The 22,813-nt window shown below is 46.6% G+C and overlaps 2 protein-coding genes across 2 annotated transcripts; one reads left to right on the top strand and one right to left on the bottom strand.

The window, feature by feature from the left end:
• Positions 1–7,062: 7,062 nt before the first annotated feature.
• On the bottom strand, positions 7,063–9,467 carry LOC146219655 (retinol dehydrogenase 14). The gene is made up of 4 exons (XM_084695000.1): positions 9,041–9,467; positions 8,485–8,727; positions 7,946–8,248; positions 7,063–7,609 (listed from the first exon to the last, which is right to left on the bottom strand). Exons 1-4 carry the CDS (start codon positions 9,159–9,161, stop codon positions 7,350–7,352), a joined length of 927 nt encoding a protein of 308 aa, XP_084551126.1. The 5' UTR covers positions 9,162–9,467; the 3' UTR covers positions 7,063–7,349.
• A 3-nt stretch (positions 9,468–9,470) lies between these two features.
• Positions 9,471–21,532, top strand: susd2 (sushi domain containing 2). The gene is made up of 14 exons (XM_084694999.1): positions 9,471–9,942; positions 10,106–10,325; positions 10,570–10,718; positions 10,901–11,261; positions 11,541–11,742; positions 12,157–12,242; positions 12,475–12,743; positions 13,107–13,250; positions 14,264–14,422; positions 14,868–15,119; positions 15,869–16,147; positions 16,835–17,011; positions 20,017–20,113; positions 21,172–21,532. Exons 1-14 carry the CDS (start codon positions 9,870–9,872, stop codon positions 21,260–21,262), a joined length of 2,559 nt encoding a protein of 852 aa, XP_084551125.1. The 5' UTR covers positions 9,471–9,869; the 3' UTR covers positions 21,263–21,532.
• The last annotated feature ends 1,281 nt before the right edge of the window (positions 21,533–22,813 follow it).

Raw genomic sequence — 22,813 nt, 5'->3', positions numbered from 1 at the left:
GAAATCTGCTTCAGGAGTTCCACTTTTGTCCTCTAGATTTCAGTCTAAGACTTTGTAATACTTGTAAGCTGCCTTTAAGTAACTGTTCTAGATCTAAAGCAAAGCTGCATTACATTGATTTTAGATGTTTTCCACTAGCCATTCACAAAGGGAAGGTCCAGGCTTGTCTCATCAGGTACTAGAACCAAGCACTGTCCATTGCAAGTTAAAAGATACTTATAAGGCTGTGGGAAGCAGGATCTATAAAATGGATATGATTGTAAACACAAAACAGTGAGCACAGTAGAATACGAGTAGAATGACACACAAATCGTATTGGCTCTCAAGTGCAGCGCAACAAAAACTTATATTTTGATGAAACATGAGTTAAATATCCTACTGACAGTTTCCTCAAAGTCTAAGACGAGGGATTTTAGGCTTGTAAAAATCGCCTCGGTTCATCAAACTACAACTAGCAATACAAGAAGGCAGTGTGGGTTCACGCGTGGAGGAGTGGGATTCTGCGGGGGAGTGAGAATTCGGTCCAACACCGGCATGACCTCACTCTCGGTTAGTAAGTAGTTAGTATCAGACCGCAGACCTTTTTTTTTCAGTAAACAAATCTGTAACTGAAGCAAGCACACCCCACAATTTCCCCAGAAATGGTACCCTCTCTAGTTGTCGGTAGTTATTCCAGTAGTGGTCCACCTTAGTGTGTTATGAGTGTTGTGAACAGAGACTTAAATACATATAAAAAGTAAGTCATTTAACAAATTTCCAACAAAATACTAACAGTGATGTAAGTCTTAGTAGTGGTTAAACAGCTGAATAAAGGAAGGTGGCTTAATCAAGGACTTAATGACTCGTGACAGATATCATTGTTTGTTTGGTTCTTGAGTGTAAAGGTAATGATGGATGCACATTCAAAGTTGAAATGAATTATTATTAACAAGTTTCTTCCTTTCCATCAAGTCTAAACAATTAGTGCCAGGGACTAACACACCAGGAAGTTCCCATCTTTAAAATACCTTTGCAGATGGCTTCACAATTTACCTAAGGATGGCTTTAGAGCCTGGTTTTGCAACTTTAATGCGTGAGACAGTGAGTGTCTCTGATCATTTCACATTACATTAGCTTTTGTGAGGCCTCTGAGTTGATATTTAAGTAAGGGTATCAACATGCATCATCTATTGGAAGTCTAAGTCTAAAAAATCTCATTATATTTCTCGAGTGGGCAATTTTGTTACAATATGTAAGTCTTAGTAGTGGTTAAACAGTTGAATAAAGGAAGATGGCTTAATCAGGGACTTAATGACTAGTGACAGAAATCGAAAATGGGGTGTCAGGTGGCTGAGCGGTTAGGTAATCGGAAGGTTGGCGGTTCGATTCCTGGCCGTGTCAAATTATGTTGTGTCCTTGGGCAAGGCAATTTACCCTACTTGCCTCAGGGGAATGTCCCTGTACTTACTGTAAGTTGCTCTAAGTCGCTCTGGATAAGAGTGTCTGCTAAATGACTAAATGTAAATTTTAAGTATAAAGGTAATGATGGATGCACATTCAAAGTTGAAGTCAATTATTAGCAACAGGTTTATTCCTTGCCATCAAGTCAAAACAATTAGTGCTAGGGACTAACACACCAGGAAGTCCCAATCTTTAAAGTACCTTTGCAGATGGCTTCACAATTTACCTGAGGTTTGATTTACAGTCTGGTTTTGCAACTTTAATGTGTGAAGAAAAGCATAAAGGGAAGTACAGTTTACATTTATGAGGCAAATTACATAATATATACAAACAACACATACAGAACTTTTAAATAGCTTGTAAGTTTGCACTTAATAGCATTTAAATGGTAAATGGACCTTACTTTTTTCTTTTCACTTTCATTGATCCTGTCAGTTAACGAGAAAAAAACAAAGACAATACAAAAACAGGAATATTAACAATATAACAACTAACTCTAACAAAAGCTGACATTAGGCACCTCATATATATATATATATATATATATATATATATATTATAGGGGTATTTATAATAAATAAATATGTCTATTGTTATAGAACATCCAGAGATGGAAATTATGTCAGAATACAAAAAAGAATGAAGTTATGTGAAATGATTTTGTTGTAATCAAGTGGAGAGCGTTCCCATAGAAAAAGAACGAATCCAAATGTACAATAATGAGCTCAAAGGTGTATATGAGGAGAAGTATTAAAGAACCTCATGGCCCTTGGCAAAAAAATAAAATAATGTTCATTTGAGCTGCCCACTGAAAAGTTGTGAACAGTCTGTTGCTGAACTTGCTCCTCTGTCCTTCTTAATGTGGAGGTCCGCATGTAAAAAATGATGCAAGTTATTATTTGGGTTGACAAATCTTGAAATGATTCCACTTTGTTTTTTTGGTTCAGGGAAGTGATTAGTGATAATGATAAAGTATAGAATTTGTCTGACATCAATAGATCTTACATAGGAAGAGTGACAAGATATGACACAGGTGCAGCTACTAAGAAATGGGTGTGTGATCAACAAACAAGGGCTCGTCCAATTGAACACTTGATGAAGATATTTCTTCCTTATTGACTCAATGCATATTTCTGACATGTGAATAATAATTTTTTTGTGAACAACATACTTCACATATTCATTTCGAAGTAAACATTTTTCAAAGAATACATTATTCAGGAGGATTAACTGTAGTAGTTGTTCAATAACTTGCTGGTAAAACTTGGAAACATTACCATTTTTATCTCACAGATATGTATTCCAGGCTTTTAACAATTACTTTGGGAAATGACAACTTGCTCTTGGTGTGTGAAGATGGACTGATGATGATAATGTGATGTCACAACACGGAAAGGGGAAAGGCATGGTATGTCATGACAATTCCACCCTGTTTTCCCGTACATGCAAAACTCTTTTCTGATGTCGTACAGGTGGATACCTCCTCAATAAAAGCTCAAGCTGAAGAGGCCATGACAGACTTGAAGAACACGGCAGGAGAGAAGAAGAGAGAGAATCTCTGAATTTGTTGAGTGAATATTTAAACTCCTGTAGATATTGGTAAGTTTTCAAATGTTTAAACTGAATAGTTACCAGAAAATATGTACAATTCTGATCATAAAAAAAAAAAAATCATATTGAAAACATCTGTATTAATAATGTATAAAAAGTGTATTTAGATGAATGAATGCATACAAATTCATATTGAGCTAAAGGTTGAATAAATGATCACCATTCCATGCTATCTTAAACTGACATCTGAATGATTGCAATTTCAACGTTGTTACTGGAATACAAGATGCTTGTAAAATTGCTGAAAATACAAAGAAACACTAGACTTATGTAACTGACAATTTAATACATAACTGCAAAATTTCTCTTTAATTCAATGAAGTTAAGTACACATTTTTTTTTCTTTTTCAGAATCTAAGGAAATATTTGAAAAATGATTGGACATAAAATACTTCTGCTACTTCTGATTATTAGTAAGTGATTTTTAAATGTATTCTAATAGCATTGAACTGAGGTAACTCAATTACATTTAAAATGTCAAATATTTGAAAATAATCAGCATTGATCAACTTTAAATAGGTTTGGGGAGCTGTCAAATTGCAAGTACACCCCCAGCTGCTCTGACAACAACCACAACAGCTTCAACATCAACAGATGCTCCTACAACAACCACAGCTGCTCCTACAACAACCACAGCTGTCCCACCAACAACCACAACAGCTTCAACATCAACAGATGCTCCTGCAACAACCACAGCTGCTCCTACAACAACAACCACAGCTGCTCCTACAACAACCACAGCTGCTTCTTCAACAATAGCCACAGCCAGTGCCACGACAACCACAGCTGCTCCTACAATAACCTCCGCTGCTCCTACAACAACTGCAGTTGGTGCCACAACAACCACTGCTGCTCCTACAACAACCACATCTGCTCCTATATCCAACACATCTGTCCCAGCAACAACTACAACAGTGCCAATATCAACAGATGTTCCTACAACAACCACAGCAGCTCCTACAACAACCACTGCTGCTCCTACAACAACCACAGCTGCTCCTACAACAACCACAGCTGCTCCTACAACAACCACAGTTGCTCCTACAACAACCACAGCTGCTTCTTCAACAATAGTCACAGCCAGTGCCACGACAACCACAGCTGCTCCTACAATAAACTCTGCTGCTCCTTCAAAAACTGCAGTTGGTGCCACAACAACCACTGATGCTCCTACAATAACCATATCTGCTCCTATAACGGACACATCTGTCCCAGCAACAACCACAACAGTGCCAATATCAACAGATGTTCCTACAACAACCACAGCGGCTCCTACAACAACCACTGCTGCTCCTACAACAACCACTGCTGCTCATACAACAACCACATCTGCTCCTATAACAGCCACATCTGTCCCAGCAACAACCACAACAGTGCCAACATCAACAGATGTTCCTACAACAACCACAGCTGCTCCTACAACAGCCACTGCTGCTACTACAACAACCACAGCTGCTTCTTCAACAATAGCCACAGCCAGTGCCACGACAACCGCAGCTGCTCCTACAATAACCTCCGCTGCTCCTACAACAACTGCAGTTGGTGCCACAACAACCACAGCTGCTCCTACAACAACCACAGCTGCTCCTACAACAACCACAGCTGCTCCTGCAACAACCACAGCTGTTTCTTCAACAATAGCCACAGCTAGTGTCACGACAACCACAGCTGCTCCTACAATAACAACCACAGCTGGTGCCACAACAACTACTGCTGGTAGCTCAAAAACAACTACTGCTGTTTTCAAGACAACCACAGTTTCAGCCTCAACCGGCATCAGCTACAAGTTTAGAATTCTCACAATCTGTGTAGCTTTGATCATCCAAACACTGTTCTAGAGGGAGTTTCTCCAAATGAATTCCTGTGCTCATCTAGTTTTATTTCACTGCGACTGTCTCCTTAACTAGGAGTGTTTTGTATTAATTTGTTCTTTGTTCCTATTGAATTCATGTTAATGTACTATTCACTTAATAAAATGTTTCTTTGCATTTATATGTATTGGTCCTCCATCTTTCTTTCACTCTCTGTGCTATGGTCAGAGCTAGGAAACCAAAGCACAAGACACAGACTCGTACAGATTCACTGAAGGAGTAAGGGTGTTAGGATATTCAGAAGGATTTAGTGCTACAACCCAAGTACATCTTGAGGACCGAGCCACCATCAGCACCGCGGACAGCGGCTCCAGCAGGAACAGGGGCTTGTCATTGATGGGAGGTCAGAATGGGTTTTATTCGCCATGAAAGTTTGCACTGACAAGGAATTGACTGTGGCAAAAAGGTGCATGCATTATCCCTCCCTCTGCCCTCGTCGTCTGTATAGGCAGCCCATGTCCTCCAGGTGGCACTGTGACTCCAGCAAACCCCTCTCCAATTGACTCAGTTGTTGTCTTCCGACCCTTTAGGTTGGCTGAGGTCAGAAGGGCATGAAACTCATCTCTCCCTCTCCAGCCTCTTCTGCTGCTATTTAGTGCAGACCTACAAGCTATTAAAAAGTTGTGTATGTGTTGTTTGTATATATTATGTTATTTGCCTCATAAATGGAAACTGTACTTCCCTTCATTCTTTTCTTCACACATTAAAGTTGCAAAACCAGACTGTAAATCAAACCTCAGGTAAATTGTGAAACCATCTGCAAAGGTGTTTTAAAGATGGGAACTTCCTGGTGTGTTAGTCCCTAGCACTAATTGTTTTGACTTGATGGCAAGGAATAAACCTGTTGCTAATAATTGACTTCAACTTTGAATGTGCATCCATCATTACCTTTATACTTAACATTTACATTTAGTCATTTAGCAGACACTCTTATCCAGAGCGACTTAGAGCAACTTACAGTAAGTACAGGGACATTCCCCCGAGGCAAGTAGGGTAAAGTGCCTTGCCCAAGGACACAACATAATTTGACACGGCCAGGAATCGAACCGCCAACCTTCTGATTACAAGCCCGATTCCCTAACCGCTCAGCCACCTGACACCCCATTTTCGATTTCTGTCACAAGCTCTTATGGTTCTTCGCTTTGGCACTTATTTTGGTTGTTCACAATATGTGCTTCATGTTTTGGCCACACGCAATGTTTCTGGGCTATCTTGTTATTATCAGGAGACCTATGCACTCTGTAAAGCTCTCTCTTGGAAGTTGCTTTAGATAAAAGCGTCTGCTAAATGAATAAATGTAATGTAAATGTAATGTAACGTGTGAAGCAATCTCTTCAAATAAAGTCCTCTAGCTTCTTTTCTAAGAGCTTCAGGGCAGTCTGAATTTCTTCCTGAAATGACAAATGACAGACATCTGAATCTGTAATGAACCAGAGAAGAGAGACTGCAAGTTCTCCTGCAGTGGCAACATAATTTAAAAATTATTAATACAAGCAGCAACCCTTATGGGAAACCTTGACACTTCAAGAGTGTCCTTGTATTTGATTTCAAAACACCATGTTTTTACCGACTATCTTTTTCCTTTCACCTTGCGATCCTGGTCAGCTTCGTCTACTGGGACACAGGTGTGAGAATTGTTTTCCAGAGGTCTGACAGAACGTTTGATCGATGACATCCTCCTCTGGAAGCAGTTCTCTACCTCTGTGTCCTTCCAGTTCTCAATAGAAGCAGAGAAACATAATCACATACAACCTTTCAATTGACGGAGCAGTTAGGGAATTGGGCTATTAATCTGAAGGTAGTCGGTTTGATTCCCAGCCGTGCAAAAAGACGTATTGTCCTTGGGGAAGGCACTTCACCCTACTTGCCTCTGGGTGAATGTCACTGTACTTACTGTAAGTCGCTCTGGATAAGAGCATCTGCTAAATGACTAAATGTAAATGCATGAAATCCAAAAGTAGTTAAACAAGTAGTTATCCACCCGGAAGTGTCTTGGCAACCTTTGTTTACAAACATTCTGATTAGGTCTATAGTAGTGTTTGTGTTTACAATAAAGTTGCCACTTTAAAAGTCAAGAAATTGTAAATACAAATATGTCATAGAGTAACCTATTCACATGTATGTGTTATTAATTGATTAATTCACAAGAAAACATAACTTTTTAATGTCATAATTTGAAAGAATAAAAAAATACATCATAATGCACCATGACTTAAATAAACACCAAAACAAACACAAAGTAACCAGTCTCTCCAGATCTCTCTAGACCAGAGTGACCAGTTTCTCCAGATCTCTTCAGACCAGGTTGACCAGTCTCTCCAGATATCTCTAGACCAGAGTGACCAGTCTCTTCAGATATCTTCAGACCAGGTTGACCAGTCTCCCCAGATCTCTTCAGGCCAGGTTGACCAGTCTCTCCAGATCTCTTCAGACCAGGTTGACCAGTCTCTCGCTGGCCTCCCACAGCTTCTTGGCCACTCCCTGGTCTCTGGCGAAGGGCCTCAGAGAGGCTGGCCGGCAGTCTGTGAAGTAGCCCCCGCTGTGCTTGGCGGCCTCGTCGGACACGGAGCACCACACCACCGTCTGAGCCCCCAGCTCACACGGCACAAAGAACATCCACATGAGCACCTGCATCAGCATCCTGAACAGCACCGAGTAGTGGCAGGTCCAGCTGCTCTGCACATAGCCTGGGGAGGGGGGAGACATAGTGAGGGAGAGGGGGAGTAGAGAGGGAGAGAGAGAGGGAGAGGTGAGGGAACGACAGAAGTAGCGACGAAAAAGAGACGATGACATAAGTGACTCAGTTCCTGAATGAGTGCCACAACATCAAGTCCACTACTACTAACACTCTCCAGCTAGTATGGTCACTGCCCAGCCCTCCAGACCCCCATATCCATGCCTCCAGCCCCCCAGCCCTCCAGCCCCCCAACCCTCCAGCCCCCCAGCCCTCCAGCCCCCCAACCCTCCAGCCCCCCAGCCCCTTGCTCCAGGCAGCCAGGGGAGAGCGTGAGCAGGACAGTCACCTGGGTGCACAGCGTAGGCCGTCACTCCTCTCCCCTGGGCGATGCGGGACAGCTCCTGGGTGAAGTACAGGTTGGCCAGCTTGCTGCGGCAGTAGGTGAAGAAGGGCAGCAGGTTGTAGTTGAGGTCCTGGAAGTCCAGCTTCTGGTATTTGTAGTTGGAGCAGGTGAGGGTGACCACGCGGCTCGGGGAGCACTCTCTCAGACGGCCAAGCAGCAGGTTGGTGAGCAGGAAGTGACCCAGGTGGTTGACCCCGAAACACATGCTGAAGTTATCGTCCGTCCAGTCCAGGAGACCGGGCATACCTGGTGGAAGGGGGGGGAAATGGAGACACATTTGGGAGGAAAGATGACATAGTACCGGTGTCAGATATACTGTGTGGTATCAATGTTTTTTGTAATGCTGTGTTTCGTCTTGTTGGGCTGAGCTGTCTATCCTGCCGTCTCTCTATCCAAACACATTTTACAGACTCGGTCAGCAGAAACTTCTGTGGTGTTCCACCTTCAGTGTCCAGAGGCGACATGCTCTTCCAAACTCTGACCTGCGTTGTTGATCAGGATGTCCAGCCTCTTCTCTCTCTGCAGGAAGCTCTTGCAGAAGTCTCGTATGGAGCGCATGTTGGCCAAGTCCAGCTCCATGCGCAGCACGTTGACACTGTGGCTCCTGATCTTGATGTCCCTCACTGCCTTCTCAGCCTTGTCCACGTCCCGGCACGCGATGATGACACGGGCTCCACGCATGGCCAGGGCTATGGCTGTCTCCTTGCCAACCCCAGAGTTTCCTCCTGCGTGAGACAGACACACAGTAGGCTACCGTGTAAGACTTTAGATTGAATTTAGTCATTTACATACCAAAAGCTAGATCTGATTTTATGTTTTATAATATGAGTTAGTCTGCAGTTAAATTTCACAAGTTTTATAACAAATAAAGCAATTACAGGATTGTTATGTCTATCTTTATTAGTGACATACAGCTGTCACTAATCGTGTGAATACTGTTTAATGGTCTGTCGCTACCAACGTAACAGTAAGTAGCTGTGATGATGTCGGGTAGATAGCAGTGCTTGCTAGCTGTGAAGCTAGCTCTATCATTCTTACCAGTGATAAGAACCGTTTTGCCATCAAGTCTTTTTAAATCTGTGCAGTACCTTCGCTTTTTCATCCATTTTAAAACTAAAAAGCAAACTAAACCAGCGACAATTGTATATAGAAGATACATTTTTTGAGCTACGCCTAAGGTTAGAGTAACGTACAGTGGCTACAGTACTGGTAGTCTACCTAGCTAGAGCTAACTACTATATAGCCGGGGTAGCTAGAGCAAGCCTGCTTTCAGATTCATTCCGACAGCATTTGTCTTCTGATTGGGAATTCGATTGTGTTATCTAACAAACATATTTGCTGAGAACGTCATCTGAAAACCCAACTCTAACTAGTAATAATTTGCTTCATCGAAAGGAAGCTAACCATCTAAAAAAGGAGAACGATACGAAAGCTGGTTGTACTAGGACAGATGACATTCTAGCTGTCAAGATAGTACGCATGCGCCATAGTTTCCCCGTATTATCTGTGCAACTGTTTCATATTGTAGTGTCGCTTCACACGTGGAAAACATGTTGTTTGTTGTTGTTTAGAAAATGTTTTACTTTTTTGACTGCATTGTAGTATATCCTCGGAGACGACTGAGCAAAGCTGGCAGTATTATTTCCATTCAAGAACTGGAAATGCAAACGGGTGTCTATACTGTCTAACAGTTTCCAACTTCTGTTAATCAATTATACAAGTTAGTGTGTTGGCCCGGGGGGTGAAATAACTTTATTTAAGACCTTTGTTACGATTGCTCTCTACTTAGCACAGTGATATGTAGCTCAAGGACGGCCGAATAATGGGAAAAAACTTGTAGAAAAGATTATGCTCAGAAGTTTCTACCATGAGGACCACGGCGTCAACAGTGTGCATTTGTCTTCTTGGAATAGTGATATTTTGTATTTTGAATGTCATTGGTGAGTAACGTAAGCTAAATGTTGTGTACTTTTATTGTAGTGTAAATGCAATTCACTGGCAATATTGGGAACAGTGGCACCCTCAGAACTTGGGTGGCACACAAATCAAAAGCAATAACTGAATTTCAGAAAGATTATAGTGTCGGTTTGTTGTGATTTTAAGGTGAGGTCGTTTTCTCTCGAGGTCTTTCATGTGAGAGTCGGTGTGGCGAGTCACATGGAGAATGCTCCTGCCACGCTACATGCCTGTCTCTCCAGGACTGCTGTGTGGACTACGGACAGTTCTGTCTCCAAATAGCCCCCTATTCAGCATCCATGTTGGGGGGGAGCACATTCATGCTCCTCAATGTCACCTTCGATCCAGTCCAGCAACTCCAATGCAGGTGTGTGTGTGTGTGTGGTCCACTCGTGTTGTACAAGCACTAGAGGTGTATCTCACAAACAAGGTCAGTTTATCCTTGCTATAGTAAACAGTAACCCCAAGTCTTTTAAAGACTAACCTGAAGTTAAGATGCGTTGGGAATGTGTACACCACACTACAGTTCAAGTGTCTCTGATCGAGGTGGTGGACTCACGACTGGTTCAGGGTTAGGGGGCTTAGTTCCTGGATCTCTGTGTGCGGTGCAGGTTCAGAGGTGAGGTTGTGACCGAGGGGATCGTTGATCCAGAGGGCAGAGGTCACTGTATCTCACCCCTGTTGTATGAGACCGGCTGGGTTCCCTTCGACGTCTCCACCGATGGAGGCTCTTTCCGTAGGTCCGGGGAGTATTTTTCAGGTAAGTTATTTATCGTTATTCTAAACACCATTATAAAGCATCACTACATAGAGACATTACAACAACATTTTTATCACACGTACGTTTATTATTGTTGTCATATGTTTATTACACATTGCACAATAGGAGAACTGTTAACATACTTTCTACATGCTTAACCAGCCTTCAACTTTATGTTACAGTCCATCCAAGTAAACTCGAACCAGCTTCCAGGCTGATCCTGGTGAATGCCACCCAGTGGCAGCATTATGGTACTGCAGGCACGGCCGGGGCCCTCAGCATGACCTGGAACCCCCCTGTGATAGGAGCAGAGAGGGTTGACGTGGAGCTGTGGGGCTACCGAGAGGAAGATACCAATACAGAGACGGGGGGGAACAGCTCGGCGTCGCTCCGGGCAGAGTGGACGTTCCTGTACTCCCTGGGGAGAGACCTCCCTAACAGTGGGAGCTTCAGTTTCGACCCCAGGCCCTCAGGGGTACCACACTCTGACTGGAGGCTGGGGAGTGTCCGTGTAAGCGCCAGCACGCACTCAGCTGGGGCCCGGTAAGCAGGGTTTATTTAGTTTGTTTTTGAGGGGTTCTTAAAAAAAAAATTGAAGAAGTTTCAGTGCAGACCAAGGTTTCTTATGGGCCAGCTCTGCATTGGCATCAGAGTAGAGGAATACATTGGCATAAGCACAGAAATAGAACAGATTGAACATAAGTAAAATAACAAATGGTTTACAGTTGGTCTCCAAGCTTGGAACCGGACCTCGTAAAGGATTGTATTCAGGTTTGAACCAGGTTCATTGTGAATGATCTCTTGTGCTTCCATGTTGTTCAGAAACGTGCGGGCGGTGTGGAGCGGGGCCCACGCCCTGGCCTGGCACCTGGAGCCGGCCTTCAGGCAGGACTCTGCAGCCTGGGCCTGGGCCAGGTGCCTGGAGTGGGACGCCCAGGAGAGGAGCCTGCCTCCCTTCCTGGAGGAGGTCCCCGACTGCCCCTGCACGCTGGCCCAGGCTCGCGCAGACACCGGCAGGTTTCATGTAAGCGCCCGGGCCGTCGCCTCCTATAGCTCCACAACCATCCCCCTTTTTCGTGACCGTTGCCCGTTGACGCCGCTACGCAACGAACCACAGTCAAGAACTCGCTTAACTACAAGGGGGGTCAGATGGCTGAGCGGTTAGGGAGTGGGGCTAGTAATCATAAGGTTGCTGGTTCAATTCTCGGCAAGACACTTCACCCTACTTGCTTCGGGGGAATGCCCCTGTGCAGTAAGTAAGTCGCTCTGGATAAGAGCGTCTGCGAAATGACTAAATGTAAATGTAAACTACACCAAACCCGACCGTTGTGTAAGGGGCTCGGATACCTCCCCTCTTGGGTCGTTGCCATGGTGTTGCGGTGTTGCAGTGTTGCTAGTTAACCAGGTGATTGAAACTCTTGTTTGTCTGTTGTCTCAGACAGACTACGGCTGTGACATGGAAAAGGGGAGCGTGTGCACCTACCACCCTGGAAGTGTTCACTGTGTGAGAGCCATACAGGCCAGGTACAGATCACCTGTTTCCATAGGAACATAGGGTGTATAAAGCTCTTATCAGTTGGTGTTGTCATTGATTAGAATGTTGAAAAAAGGAGTCTTTATTGAATTCATCCCTACATGCAATATCTTTTTTTCTGAAGCATTCAATGTCATCTAAAGAAAGAAATATCTGTAGAAGGAATAAGCTAAACATACGCACGCACATCTGTCATGTAGTGATAGCTCTCTTCATCTCAAGTCCCAGGTATGGCTCAGGACAACAGTGTTGCTATGACAGCACGGGGGCCCAGGTCCTGACAGGGGACTCGATTGGAGGTAGCACCCCAGATCGGGCTCACGACTGGGGCTCGCCTCCGTACAGAGACCCTCCCCGGGTCCCAGGGCTCTCCCACTGGCTCCACGACGTGCTCAGCTTCTACTACTGCTGTCTGTGGTCCGACCACTGCCAGGTCTACTTCAGCCATCGGCCGTCCTCTGGTTGCCGTGCCTACCAACCCCCCAGGGCTGGTAAGAGGCTGGGGTGTTCCAGCAGCTAGAATTGAAGTCTTTACAATTTAGCATATTTACAATCCAGCATCTTTACATCCAGTGTTTTGTCATTTAGTCTTTACAATGCAGCATCTTTACATCCAGTCTTTACAATTTAGAGTCTTTTCAATATAGCATCTTTATGTACAGTCTTTACAAAAGTGTCCTTACATCTAGAGTCTCTACAGCCAGTTCAGGAAACATTACCGTCGTAGTTTCAACCAAATCAGTTGACATGGGCATTATGCGTCCTGAAATACAGTCGAATCGGGCGTACGTACTCACTGCTCCGAGGCCTAAAACAAGCAGGTGCCGCTGCTTGAGCGTAGTTCTGTCCGACAGGCTCTGTCCTGGGAGACCCTCACTTCATCACCTTTGACGGTCTGGCCTACTCCTTCAACGGTCGAGGGGAGTACCAGCTGCTCCTGTCCCCTCAGGCGGGGCTGAGCGTCCAGGGCAGGACGGAGCAGGTCCGCCTCCAGAACGGTGAGGAAGCCCCCCCCCCCCCCGAGCCCTGTCTCTCCGTCTGTGCATGTCTGTCATAACGGCAGTACTTGTATAATGTATTCGTGTAGCACAGACTTGAGACAGATGAGAGGGTTAATATCAGGACTGTTTGTACATGTTTGTCTTTACTGCCAGTTTAGGAAATGTATTGTCTTTTTGGTTTTGGTTATGTTTTTGGTAAATGCGGTATGGTATGTACTGTTTGTGATACGCTACAGTGTTCTGTGCCGGTCTGTGTAGTGCTTCTCACTCTTGTCTGTTGATACTGACAATTAGAGAGATTTGAATTTCTGGAAGGATTGCAGCAATATGATTTTTTAAGCTGCTATTCTCCTGAATTTGTTGTTTTCTATTTATGAAGAGGTTGTCCTTACCTGCAGATGTCCCACTGTCGTACGCGTTTGGTTTGAGTTGATTCAGTCCTGTCAGGGGTACTTGTGGGAGTGAAACATCTTGGCACCGTCAAAATACTTTTATATCCTCCAGTTCGCACCCCTGTTTCTCCAGGGAGATCTCAGCTGGCTCGCGTCAAGTCCAGCTGCTGTCAGTGTCATTTGATGGAAGGTCCTCCAGACCAGTACCCCGAGCTAGCGACTTGAGACGGCCACACGCTAGCAGCCTTCTGCTTGTTCTCTCAGACAGCTGCCTGCGAAAACATCTGGGTTCTTGGAGATAATGCTGCCAAGACCTTCTTGAACAATCCTGTTGTAGATATAGGAATCACACATTGGACGACAGCACTTGAAAACATTTACATTTAGTCATTTAGCAGATGCTCTTATCCAGAAGTACAGGGACATTCCCCCCAAGGCAAGTAGGGTGAAGTGCCTTGCCCAAGGACACAAAGTCATTTGGCACAGCCGGGAATCAAACTGGCAACCTTCTGATTGGTAGCCCGATTCCCTAACCGCTCAGCCATATGACACCCAAAAAATGTATCTGTGCATTTCTCTCTCTTGATCTATATTCATGTGTGTGGGTGATCCCTTCAGGTACTCTAGCTCGGGCTACAAGGCTGTCCTCTGTGGCGATGAAGGAGAACACCTCTGATGTCATAGAGGTGCGCCTGGCGCTGAGGCAGGACCAGCTGCAAGTGCTGAGGAACCAGAAGGTTCTGTCCTTCTCCGAGCAGACCTGGATGGACCTGAGAGGTGACGGAGCAGGGTAGAACCTTTGAAAATCGTCCAACCACTGTGTCTCAGGGGGAATGCAAAGTTGTGTCAGAGCGCAACCAATCAGGGCTGTGTGTCTGTTTACTATAAGACTTGTATGCATGCTGTTCCCTTTTCCCCCTGTTCCCATTCCCCCTTCTCTTCTCCCTCTCCCCCTCATTTTTAAAAGACAGCTTAGACAGCTATCGTTTTACCGAAGCATTTAAGTAATTTGATCTCAGAAGGGTTTTACTACTTTTATTTGTTATATTATTGTTGCTATTTTAATTATTACTTTTATCACTTGTATTATTGTTTTTATTGATTTTATGTAAAGCACCTTGAGCTACAATTCTTGTATGAAATGTGTTATATAAATAAAGTCTTACTTACTTACTCTCTTCTCCTTGACCCCCCCCCCCCCCCTCTCTCTCTTCTACCCCAGGGGTGTTCCTGTTCTCTCCAACCCCCCACAACGTGACCGTGACGTTCTCCTCTGGCGTGGCCGTGGAGGTGCGCGGCCGAGCGGGCACCATGGCGATCACCGTGCTCCTCCCGCCCGCGTTCACCAACCACACCCAGGGCCTGCTGGGCCGGATGAACTCTGACCCCGAGGATGACCTTCTCACCAGCCTGGGCGAGGTCATCCACCCTACCAACAGCAGCCCTGAGGACCTCTTTGAATTCGGAGCAAGCTGTGAGTACGATGGACAGGATATATCGAGCCCTAACCTCAAGACGGTGTTAACCAGCTGAGATAAAGGCAGGGTGAGGAGAGTTAGCTCTGAGGGGTAGGAAGTCATTGTAAGGCTACAGGCATGGTCGCTTTTACATGCCATGCAAGATGTTTGGATGTCAGGATCTCCTTTTTGAATGCTAATTTCTAAGTCCGAGCCACTATTCTAGAATATGATTGGAGGGTATACTCGGGCTGGGCCACATGTTAGGAGTTAGATTTGTTTTCATAGATCACAAAGTGGTATGAAGGGCTATGATCTCATCATCAGTCAGCCCACATGTTTGCAACCTGATGTTTGCCTGGCCACAGAATGTGTAAACACTGCATGAATAGCTGAGGTCCCCACACTGTGGACCCCAGACTTCCATTGTACTTGATCTGTGGCCAGCATGTTTTATCCCAATAAAGATTTAACAGCATCAGGCCCTGTTCACTCAATTAAACCGCCCAGATCCAGATAGGACTTTCATCTTCATGCCAGGCCAGGGTTGGGATTATGGGTTCCCATACAGGGAACCTATGGTAATAATCCTCCTTGTCGGGCCATCTGGTTCCACTGGGATCCAGGCAGCAGAAATGATGGATCTCTTAAAGGTCCTGGCCGTGCCTCTGCACCTGCCCGGCTCATTCCGTCAGACCCACCAGCTCTCTGCACTTGTGAACACACAGCAGGCGAAGTCCGCTCATTACGTTTCGGGTTTTTCCAGGGAACATCTCGGAGGAGACTTCCTTGTTCACCTACGACACCCGGCACCTCCTGGAGAGGTACTTCCTTCCTCCGAAGCACCACCCGGACTTCCTGCCTGCCTTCTCCGCCCCCGAGCCACCAGGGGACCCTCTGGTGGCGGCCATGTTGGACCTGTGCTCTGGGGACGGCACCCAGTTCTGCAAGTACGACACCCTGACCATGCGGAGCCTGGCGGCGGGCAACGCCACCCTGCGCTCCTACCAGGAGCTCCAGGCCCTGCGCCGAGACCTGCAGCCTGGTACGCTGTCAGGGAATTGAACCCACTGTCGGGGAATTGAACCCACTGTTGGGGAATTGAACCCACTGTTGGGGAATTGAACCCACTGTCTGGGAATTGAAACTACTGTCTGGGAATTGAACCCACTGTCAGGGAATTGAACCCACTGTCTGGGAATTGAACGGACTGTCGGGGAATTGAACCGACTGTAAGGAAATCAACCTTCCACATAGGATGGTGAGAATGTATGCTAGACCAGGGGTAGGCAACCCTGGTCCTAGAGAGCCGCTGTCCTGCATGTTTTAGATGTTTCCCTGCACCAGCACACCTGATTCAAATGAATGGTCATTACCCGGCTTCCACAGAGCTTGATAACAACCCATTCATTTGAATCAGGTGTGCTGGAGCAGGGAAACATCTAAAACATGCAGGACAGCGGCTCTCTAGGACCAGGGTTGCCTACCCCTGGTCTAGACCTTCAGGGGAGGAATCTCTCCCCTGTGTGTGTGGTTGTGTGTGTGTGTGTATGTGTGTGTGTGAATGTCTGTGTGTTTGCTGCTGTGTATATTTTATAAGAAAATATTATATATCCTCTTCGATTCTTCTCTTCGATTCATATTCCTCTGGGTCATGTAGTAGTGCCGTGTGGCTGCAGAATAAATGATATGCTGTATAATATCATATCGCACGTTACGTTGTGTCCTTCAGTTGTGTCCTGCGGCTGGCTGGCCGCACCCAGGCACGGTCGGAAGGAAGGAACACGCTACCTGCAGGGGGCGATGCTGAGGTTCTCCTGCCAAGACGGTGACCTGTTCTACGGTTCCTCAGAACGCACCTGCCTGGAGGACGGCAGCTGGAGCGGAGAACCGGCCTATTGCCTCACGAGTAAGTTCCGGTGACCGTGACGCCGTACGGTGTTCAGTTTCAGCAGTATCTAATACAGTCGCTCCGGTCGTGATATGTCGAAGTAATGGGATGGGTCTTGTGAACTGTGGGAACGGTGAAGTCAGAGTTTCGTTTATACGCTGATGTAAGAGTTTAATACCCAGGGGTGAGGTTTTACACAAGCGTCGTCTCGATTCCACCCGAATTCTCTCGATAGGCGTTGAATGCGTCGTTTTTTTTTTGTACAAGCGTCTCTCATGACCTCGCGTCCGACCAAGTTATTACGCTCACCTCACACGGGCACTGCTATCACCACGGCTCTCAGAAATAGAAATGACGTTTTGCAGTCCCTGAAACAAAAGTGGAGAACAGCTTTTAAGAGGCCAGGTTCATTGAAAACAGATATTTAGCTTGGCTACCCAGCCAGGCTATTAGACGAGCGGGCCTAACTGCTCTGGGTAGGCCTGGCTCTGGGTCTCACGATGGGAACCACCTGTGTCCTTGCGATGGCAGTCGGCTCATCCCCAGCAGATGCAGTAGCCAGCTCAGGCCACCGGATGGCGACGTGTCCCTGTGAGACCGGGGCTGGAGACCAGGTTACAGGACACGGGACTGAGTAGTCCATGTCTGACATGGCTACTGTCATTTCTTTTTCTCTCTTACTATCCATTTCCTACGGGAGAGAACAGTTGGACTTGGAGATTCTCTCCAGCCATCCATACAGCTATGTGCATGTGCCAGCTTAGTTTTTTTGGGGGGGCGGGGTGGGGGGGGGGCTTGTTGCACTGTATCTGTATTAAGTAACTATCACATTTGTTTTTGCTCTCTATCTCCATCCTCTTTTAATTATACTGTTAGCTGGGACTTCCTCTGGATAGCTATCAGCTGGCTGGTTCTCAGATGATATCATTTCTGGAGGAGGGCCCCTGGTCAGGTCACAGCTGGAAAAACCGGACTTGACTTCACCTCCTCCTCTTCCTTCATATCTTCCTCCTCCCTCCTCAGGTTCCTCTCACCCTCGTCTTCCTCCTTCTCCACCTCGTTTTTTGCTTCTCCTCTGGCTCGTCCTCCCTCCTCTCGTCCTTATCTCTCTCTCTCCCCTCGTCCTCCCCCTTTCTAAACCTCCTCCAGAATGTGATATCTCTCCAACAAGGCGTTTGAGACGACACTTGATCTATTTAGGATGAGCTGGCTGGACACACCCGAGAGATGATTACACAGGAACACCAAACACATGATCACACACACACACACACACGTACCTGTCCTGCGAGGTTAGAGACCCTTCATCTCTGCCAGGGTCATGTGACCCTTTGAACCATGTCTGAACCCACTTTTTGGGGTTCATGTTGTTTTCATTTGTAACTTGTATAACTGCATGCTCTTATGGGTCTTCCTTTGGCCCTTGTTTAGTTTTTTTCACAATGTATGCTTCATGTTTGGGCTGCTTGCAATGTTTGGGACTACCTCGTTGTTATGATCGGTGACCTATGCTCTTTTGGAAAGCTCTCTCTTGGAAGTTGCTTTGGATAAAAGCGTCTGCTAAATGCATAAATGTAATTAAGGAAGTGGAGTCCCAACAGGAAGCCCAGAGCGTGCCACTGTCTGCCTCCCTATCAACCACGAACAAGCAGCTAGCAACGTCTTGAACGTCGCCCCACCAGAAGCCAACACACCTCTCCTTTGTGGTCTTCTCCGTGCGCTTGGCCCTGGTGATAGGCCACCTGACGGCTGGGTGACACATCGTTGTGTCCACGTAGCTGTGTCTGTCTGTTGAGTCTGGTCACTGCTGGAACTAGGGTTGTGATGAATGTGTGTGAGGACCTTGATTGATTTCAATGTATGTTCTATGAGGTAAAGATGATTTAGTGTGTTTGTGTGTGTTTGTGTGTGGGGGGGGGGGGGGGGGCATTAAAGAAAGTCCTTGGAATGTTTCTGATCTCAGGGCAGTGAAACGACATGGGGAGACTTTAAACAGTGGAAGGTTCCAGAGGCATCTGGATGAGCCAAGTCACGCTCTCCTGAAAGACAATATCACTGACGGAGAGTAAAGATGAATGAAACACTTTGTGATGGTGTTCTCACTGCGATACACCTAGGACGGAGGGAGAGGGGGGAGCGAGAAAGACGGAGGGGGGGGGGGAGAGAAAAGAACAAGGGATTAAAAGACGTTTGACAGCTGCCGGGGAAAATTGGAGAGACCGATAAAAAGAGAGAGAGAATTGAATGAGATGCTCCCTTACAGGCAGAAAGGAATAAAAAGCTATGCAGTCAAAAGTGCTATACACGAGAGAGAGAGAGGTAGGAGAGAGCCGTCTCCTCTGTGACTTATTTGAATACATCCTCGATTTTCTATAGCCAGCATTTTGCTTTTTTCTTGTCTGTCTGTGGAACCAGAGCAGGGAGAATAGGGACTGTGCCGAACCACAGACATGGCAAGAGAGAGATTGGTGAAGTCTTGTCTCGCGCTTCATTGCATAGACCCACACAAACCATGCCCCCAGAGATCCAGATGAAGGGCAAGGTTAGCTTCTGAGGCTGAGTCTAACAACTGTGGACAGCCGTGTCTGGGAGGCAGAGTGGGTAGGTGTTGGTGCTCTGGATGGCCTCACTTACCCAGGCCGGTAGGTGGACAGGCAGGTAAGCAGATTGATGCACAGGTAAGCAGACAGACAGACAAACAGACAGACAGGTAAGCGGATCGACAACCAGACAGGTAAGCAGACGCTAATGAAGTATACTAAGAATTTCACCCCTGTCTATTCTCTGGAGACCTGACCTCAGAGAAGTGGGACCAGCAGTGAGATGCCCCAGGGTTGATACAGCCTGGACCTGGACATGTTAGCCCCGACTGACCCCCCCAGTCCCCCACAGACACCTGGCTCACAGCCCCACAGGCAGGCTGCGTATCTGGGTGACCTGTCGCACCACAGCCCCAGGCTTCAGCCAGGCCTAGCAAGCAGATGGCCTCATCTCCAATGTGTGTGCGTTTGTGTTTCTTCCAGACAATGTCCTAGGAGTTGTACTGGGAACAGCAGGCTGCCTCACTGCACTCATAACCATGGGAGTGATGATCAAACTACACACCAGCAAACCGCCACGGTATGGCCACTCTCCCAGTTTCTGTTTCTCTGCTCTTTCTCCCTCTCTCTCTCTCTCTCTCTCTCCCTCTCTCTCTCTCTCTCTCTCTCCCTCTCTCTCTCTCTCTCTCTCTCTCTCTCTCTCTCTCTCTCTTTCTCTCTTTCTCTCTCTCTGTCTCTCTCTCTCTCTCTCTGTTTTTCATTCATCCTCTATCTTTTTAATTTGCTAATTTTCCCAGTCTCTATTTCAGTCAGCATGTTGAGACAATGACCTCGAGGTAAATGCACAGGTGTCTCCTCCCTCCCCACGCCCCACCTACACCACCTCCTCCTCCAGCGTTCTCTTATCCTACTGTGCTCAGTGCACCCTCATCCAGACCCACTGTCAGATCCTCATCCCCAGCTGCCTAGTCGTTAACAGCCAACGTGTCCCAGCTTCTCAAAACCCCTCTGATCTGATCAAACAATACAACCCCCCCCCCACACACACACACACACACACAACCCCTCTCCCCACTCTGACAGGGGAATAAACGCTACACGCCCCGTGGATAAACTCCTCTCTGTTCGGGAGAGGGGAAGGCTTGCTCCAGCTAACTCTGGGGCTGAAAGGCCTGTTTTTATGGGCTTCTACATTTCAGTTTGGGGGGGTTCCCCCTCCGTCGCTCCACTGGTGAGAGAGGGGGGAGGCCCCGCCCTCTGCTCCCAGCAGCCCCTGGGGCTGGACCGCTGTGCACTTTCAAAACGTGAGAGAGCAGGCCGTGCACACCTGTGCGGTACTTCACAGGATTGTCACATACTTGCTGGCAGGTGGAAGAGAGAAGTGGTCACGGTCTGTACCTGGGGGGGGGGGGGGATTCAGGTTTAGCCTCATCACCCCTGCCCCAGCCTCATCTCCCCCCAGCCTCATCTCCCCTGCCTCCTATCCCCAGCCCCATTCTCGTCTCCCCACCTCCAGCTTCATCGCCCCCACCCAATATTTGAGCGTCCGAGGATGGGCAGCGTAGTGGTGAGGTGCTGTATTTTGGTGTGGAGCTGGGCCTGTGCTTTACTGTGTTTTGCCCCTCTGTCTTTTCATAGGAAAACTGGACCAACAGGAAGGAGTGGTCGAATTGGAACAGACCTGATTACCGTAGCAACACCAAACCCTGACCATCCTCAGTCATCATGAGCCAAGCCTGTCTCCTGACAGGTTCTCCGGTAAACAAACCTGATTCCACCACTCAGGATAAACATACATTTACATTGTAAACAAACACGCATGTGATAGTACTATGCACTATCACGCATGTGATAGTGTTTAATAACATTTCAGTTAGTCGTTTTTAGGTGTAGTTGAGCCTTTACAGAAAGAATAGTTTTTTGTTGTTGTTTTTCTGCTCTCAAAATACAAATGCATCTGGGCTGTGGTGGGTGATATCTGACCCATGTCTGTATTGAGTTACCGGTTGTACTTCTTTATCTGAAGAGTGTTTTGTTGCAAATAACATTGAGATATCGTCTCGGCAACCTTCTCCAATTCTCTCTTCATTGGTTCCAGGTGTGTGGAAGTCATGTTCTGTGTGCGTGTTGAACTTGATCATGTTCACTTTAAAAGACTGACTTGTTAGGTAACATAGAATACGAATATTTGACAGATCTCAGACGTAGACCTGTGAGGGTTTGGTAAATCTCATAATAATACAGATCAAGCGAGCGCTATTTGCACAATTAAATAAATGTAATTACATTGTTGCCTATTGCGGTAGAGAGGAATGCCGTCTCAGCGCTTTTTCAAAAGGAAGGTCGGGGCTAATGAAAGTAACCTGGCGGACGATGGGGGACTTTGAAGTTCAGAGCAGTTCAGAGGCCAGCTGAGTCTATTAGCAGGGACAGGAAAACATGGTCGAGGGCCAGGGGAGAGAGAGGCGAGAGAGGGAGGCAGAGGAGGGAGGCAGAGGAAGGAGGCAGAGGAAGGAGGCAGAGGAGGGAGGCAGAGGAGGGAGGCAGAGGAGGGAGGCAGAGGACGGAGGAACAGTAGCTTAGAGGCAGGGGAGAGAACAGTTGAGTCAGACCGATTCATTGCAGAGGTTTCATCGCAGAGGGGGCCTGCTCCGAGCGTTTAGGTATCTACTCCCTCCCCCCCCCCCATCCCCCCACGCTTATCTAGCTCTGCCCCTACCCATCACCACCTCGTAATTAGCCTGGTCAAAATCAAACGCGAATAAATGCTCTGTTGAAGTCTGCTTCTCTCCCAGGGGACAACCCCCCCCCCCCCTTTCCCTACTCACACACACACGCATCTCACACGCACACAGAACTCACACACAAAACACTGACTTTTCTCAAATCCTCGGTTTTATCCCTTTAGTCACATGATTAGGGGGAGAATTCTGTAGTGGCTTTTAGGTCAAAGCCTTTTGTTTTCAGTGCTTCTGTTTCAAGTCTGGCACAGCTTTGCAGGTGCATAGTGTTTCAGTTCTCTTTAAAGTCGCTCAAATCAATCTAAAAAGTCGCCTCGGGGTGGGTGGGGGGGTGGGGGGGGGGGGCTCAATCACTAACCCAGACAGACAAGTCTGAAATAGTGGTGTGCTTGATTTACGATGCAAGCTGAAGCCCACTAGAAACTTGATTCCGCTCACTGAAACTTGATCCCTCTCGCAAAAGGAGCAAATCAAACAGTCTCCAATCTGGCCGACGGGCATGCCCAGCAAGCAAAATCAAACATATCCAGCCCATTGTA

The sequence above is a fragment of the Hypomesus nipponensis genome, chromosome 28 (assembly GCF_054491055.1).
Source record: "Hypomesus nipponensis isolate SF chromosome 28, ASM5449105v1, whole genome shotgun sequence".
Classification (NCBI taxonomy): Eukaryota; Metazoa; Chordata; class Actinopteri; order Osmeriformes; family Osmeridae; genus Hypomesus; species Hypomesus nipponensis.
The sequence above is the reverse complement of the archived record's forward strand: the minus strand, read 5'-3'. Positions and strand labels throughout refer to the sequence as shown.

Bases quoted from the DNA above. Each gene is read 5' to 3' on its own strand.
- LOC146219655 (XM_084695000.1), bottom strand. From the start codon at position 9,161: ATGTATCTTCTATATACAATTGTCGCTGGTTTAGTTTGCTTTTTAGTT. The intron at 8,728-9,040 runs GTAAGAATGATA...TGTCTCACGCAG, and splicing joins CAAAACGGTTCTTATCACTG to GAGGAAACTCTGGGGTTGGC. The intron at 8,249-8,484 runs GTCAGAGTTTGG...CCCTTCCACCAG, and splicing joins CATCCTGATCAACAACGCAG to GTATGCCCGGTCTCCTGGAC.
- susd2 (XM_084694999.1), top strand. From the start codon at position 9,870: ATGAGGACCACGGCGTCAACAGTGTGCATTTGTCTTCTTGGAATAGTG. The intron at 10,326-10,569 runs GTGTGTGTGTGT...TGTGCGGTGCAG, and splicing joins GTCCAGCAACTCCAATGCAG to GTTCAGAGGTGAGGTTGTGA. The intron at 14,423-14,867 runs GTGACGGAGCAG...CTTCTACCCCAG, and splicing joins GACCTGGATGGACCTGAGAG to GGGTGTTCCTGTTCTCTCCA.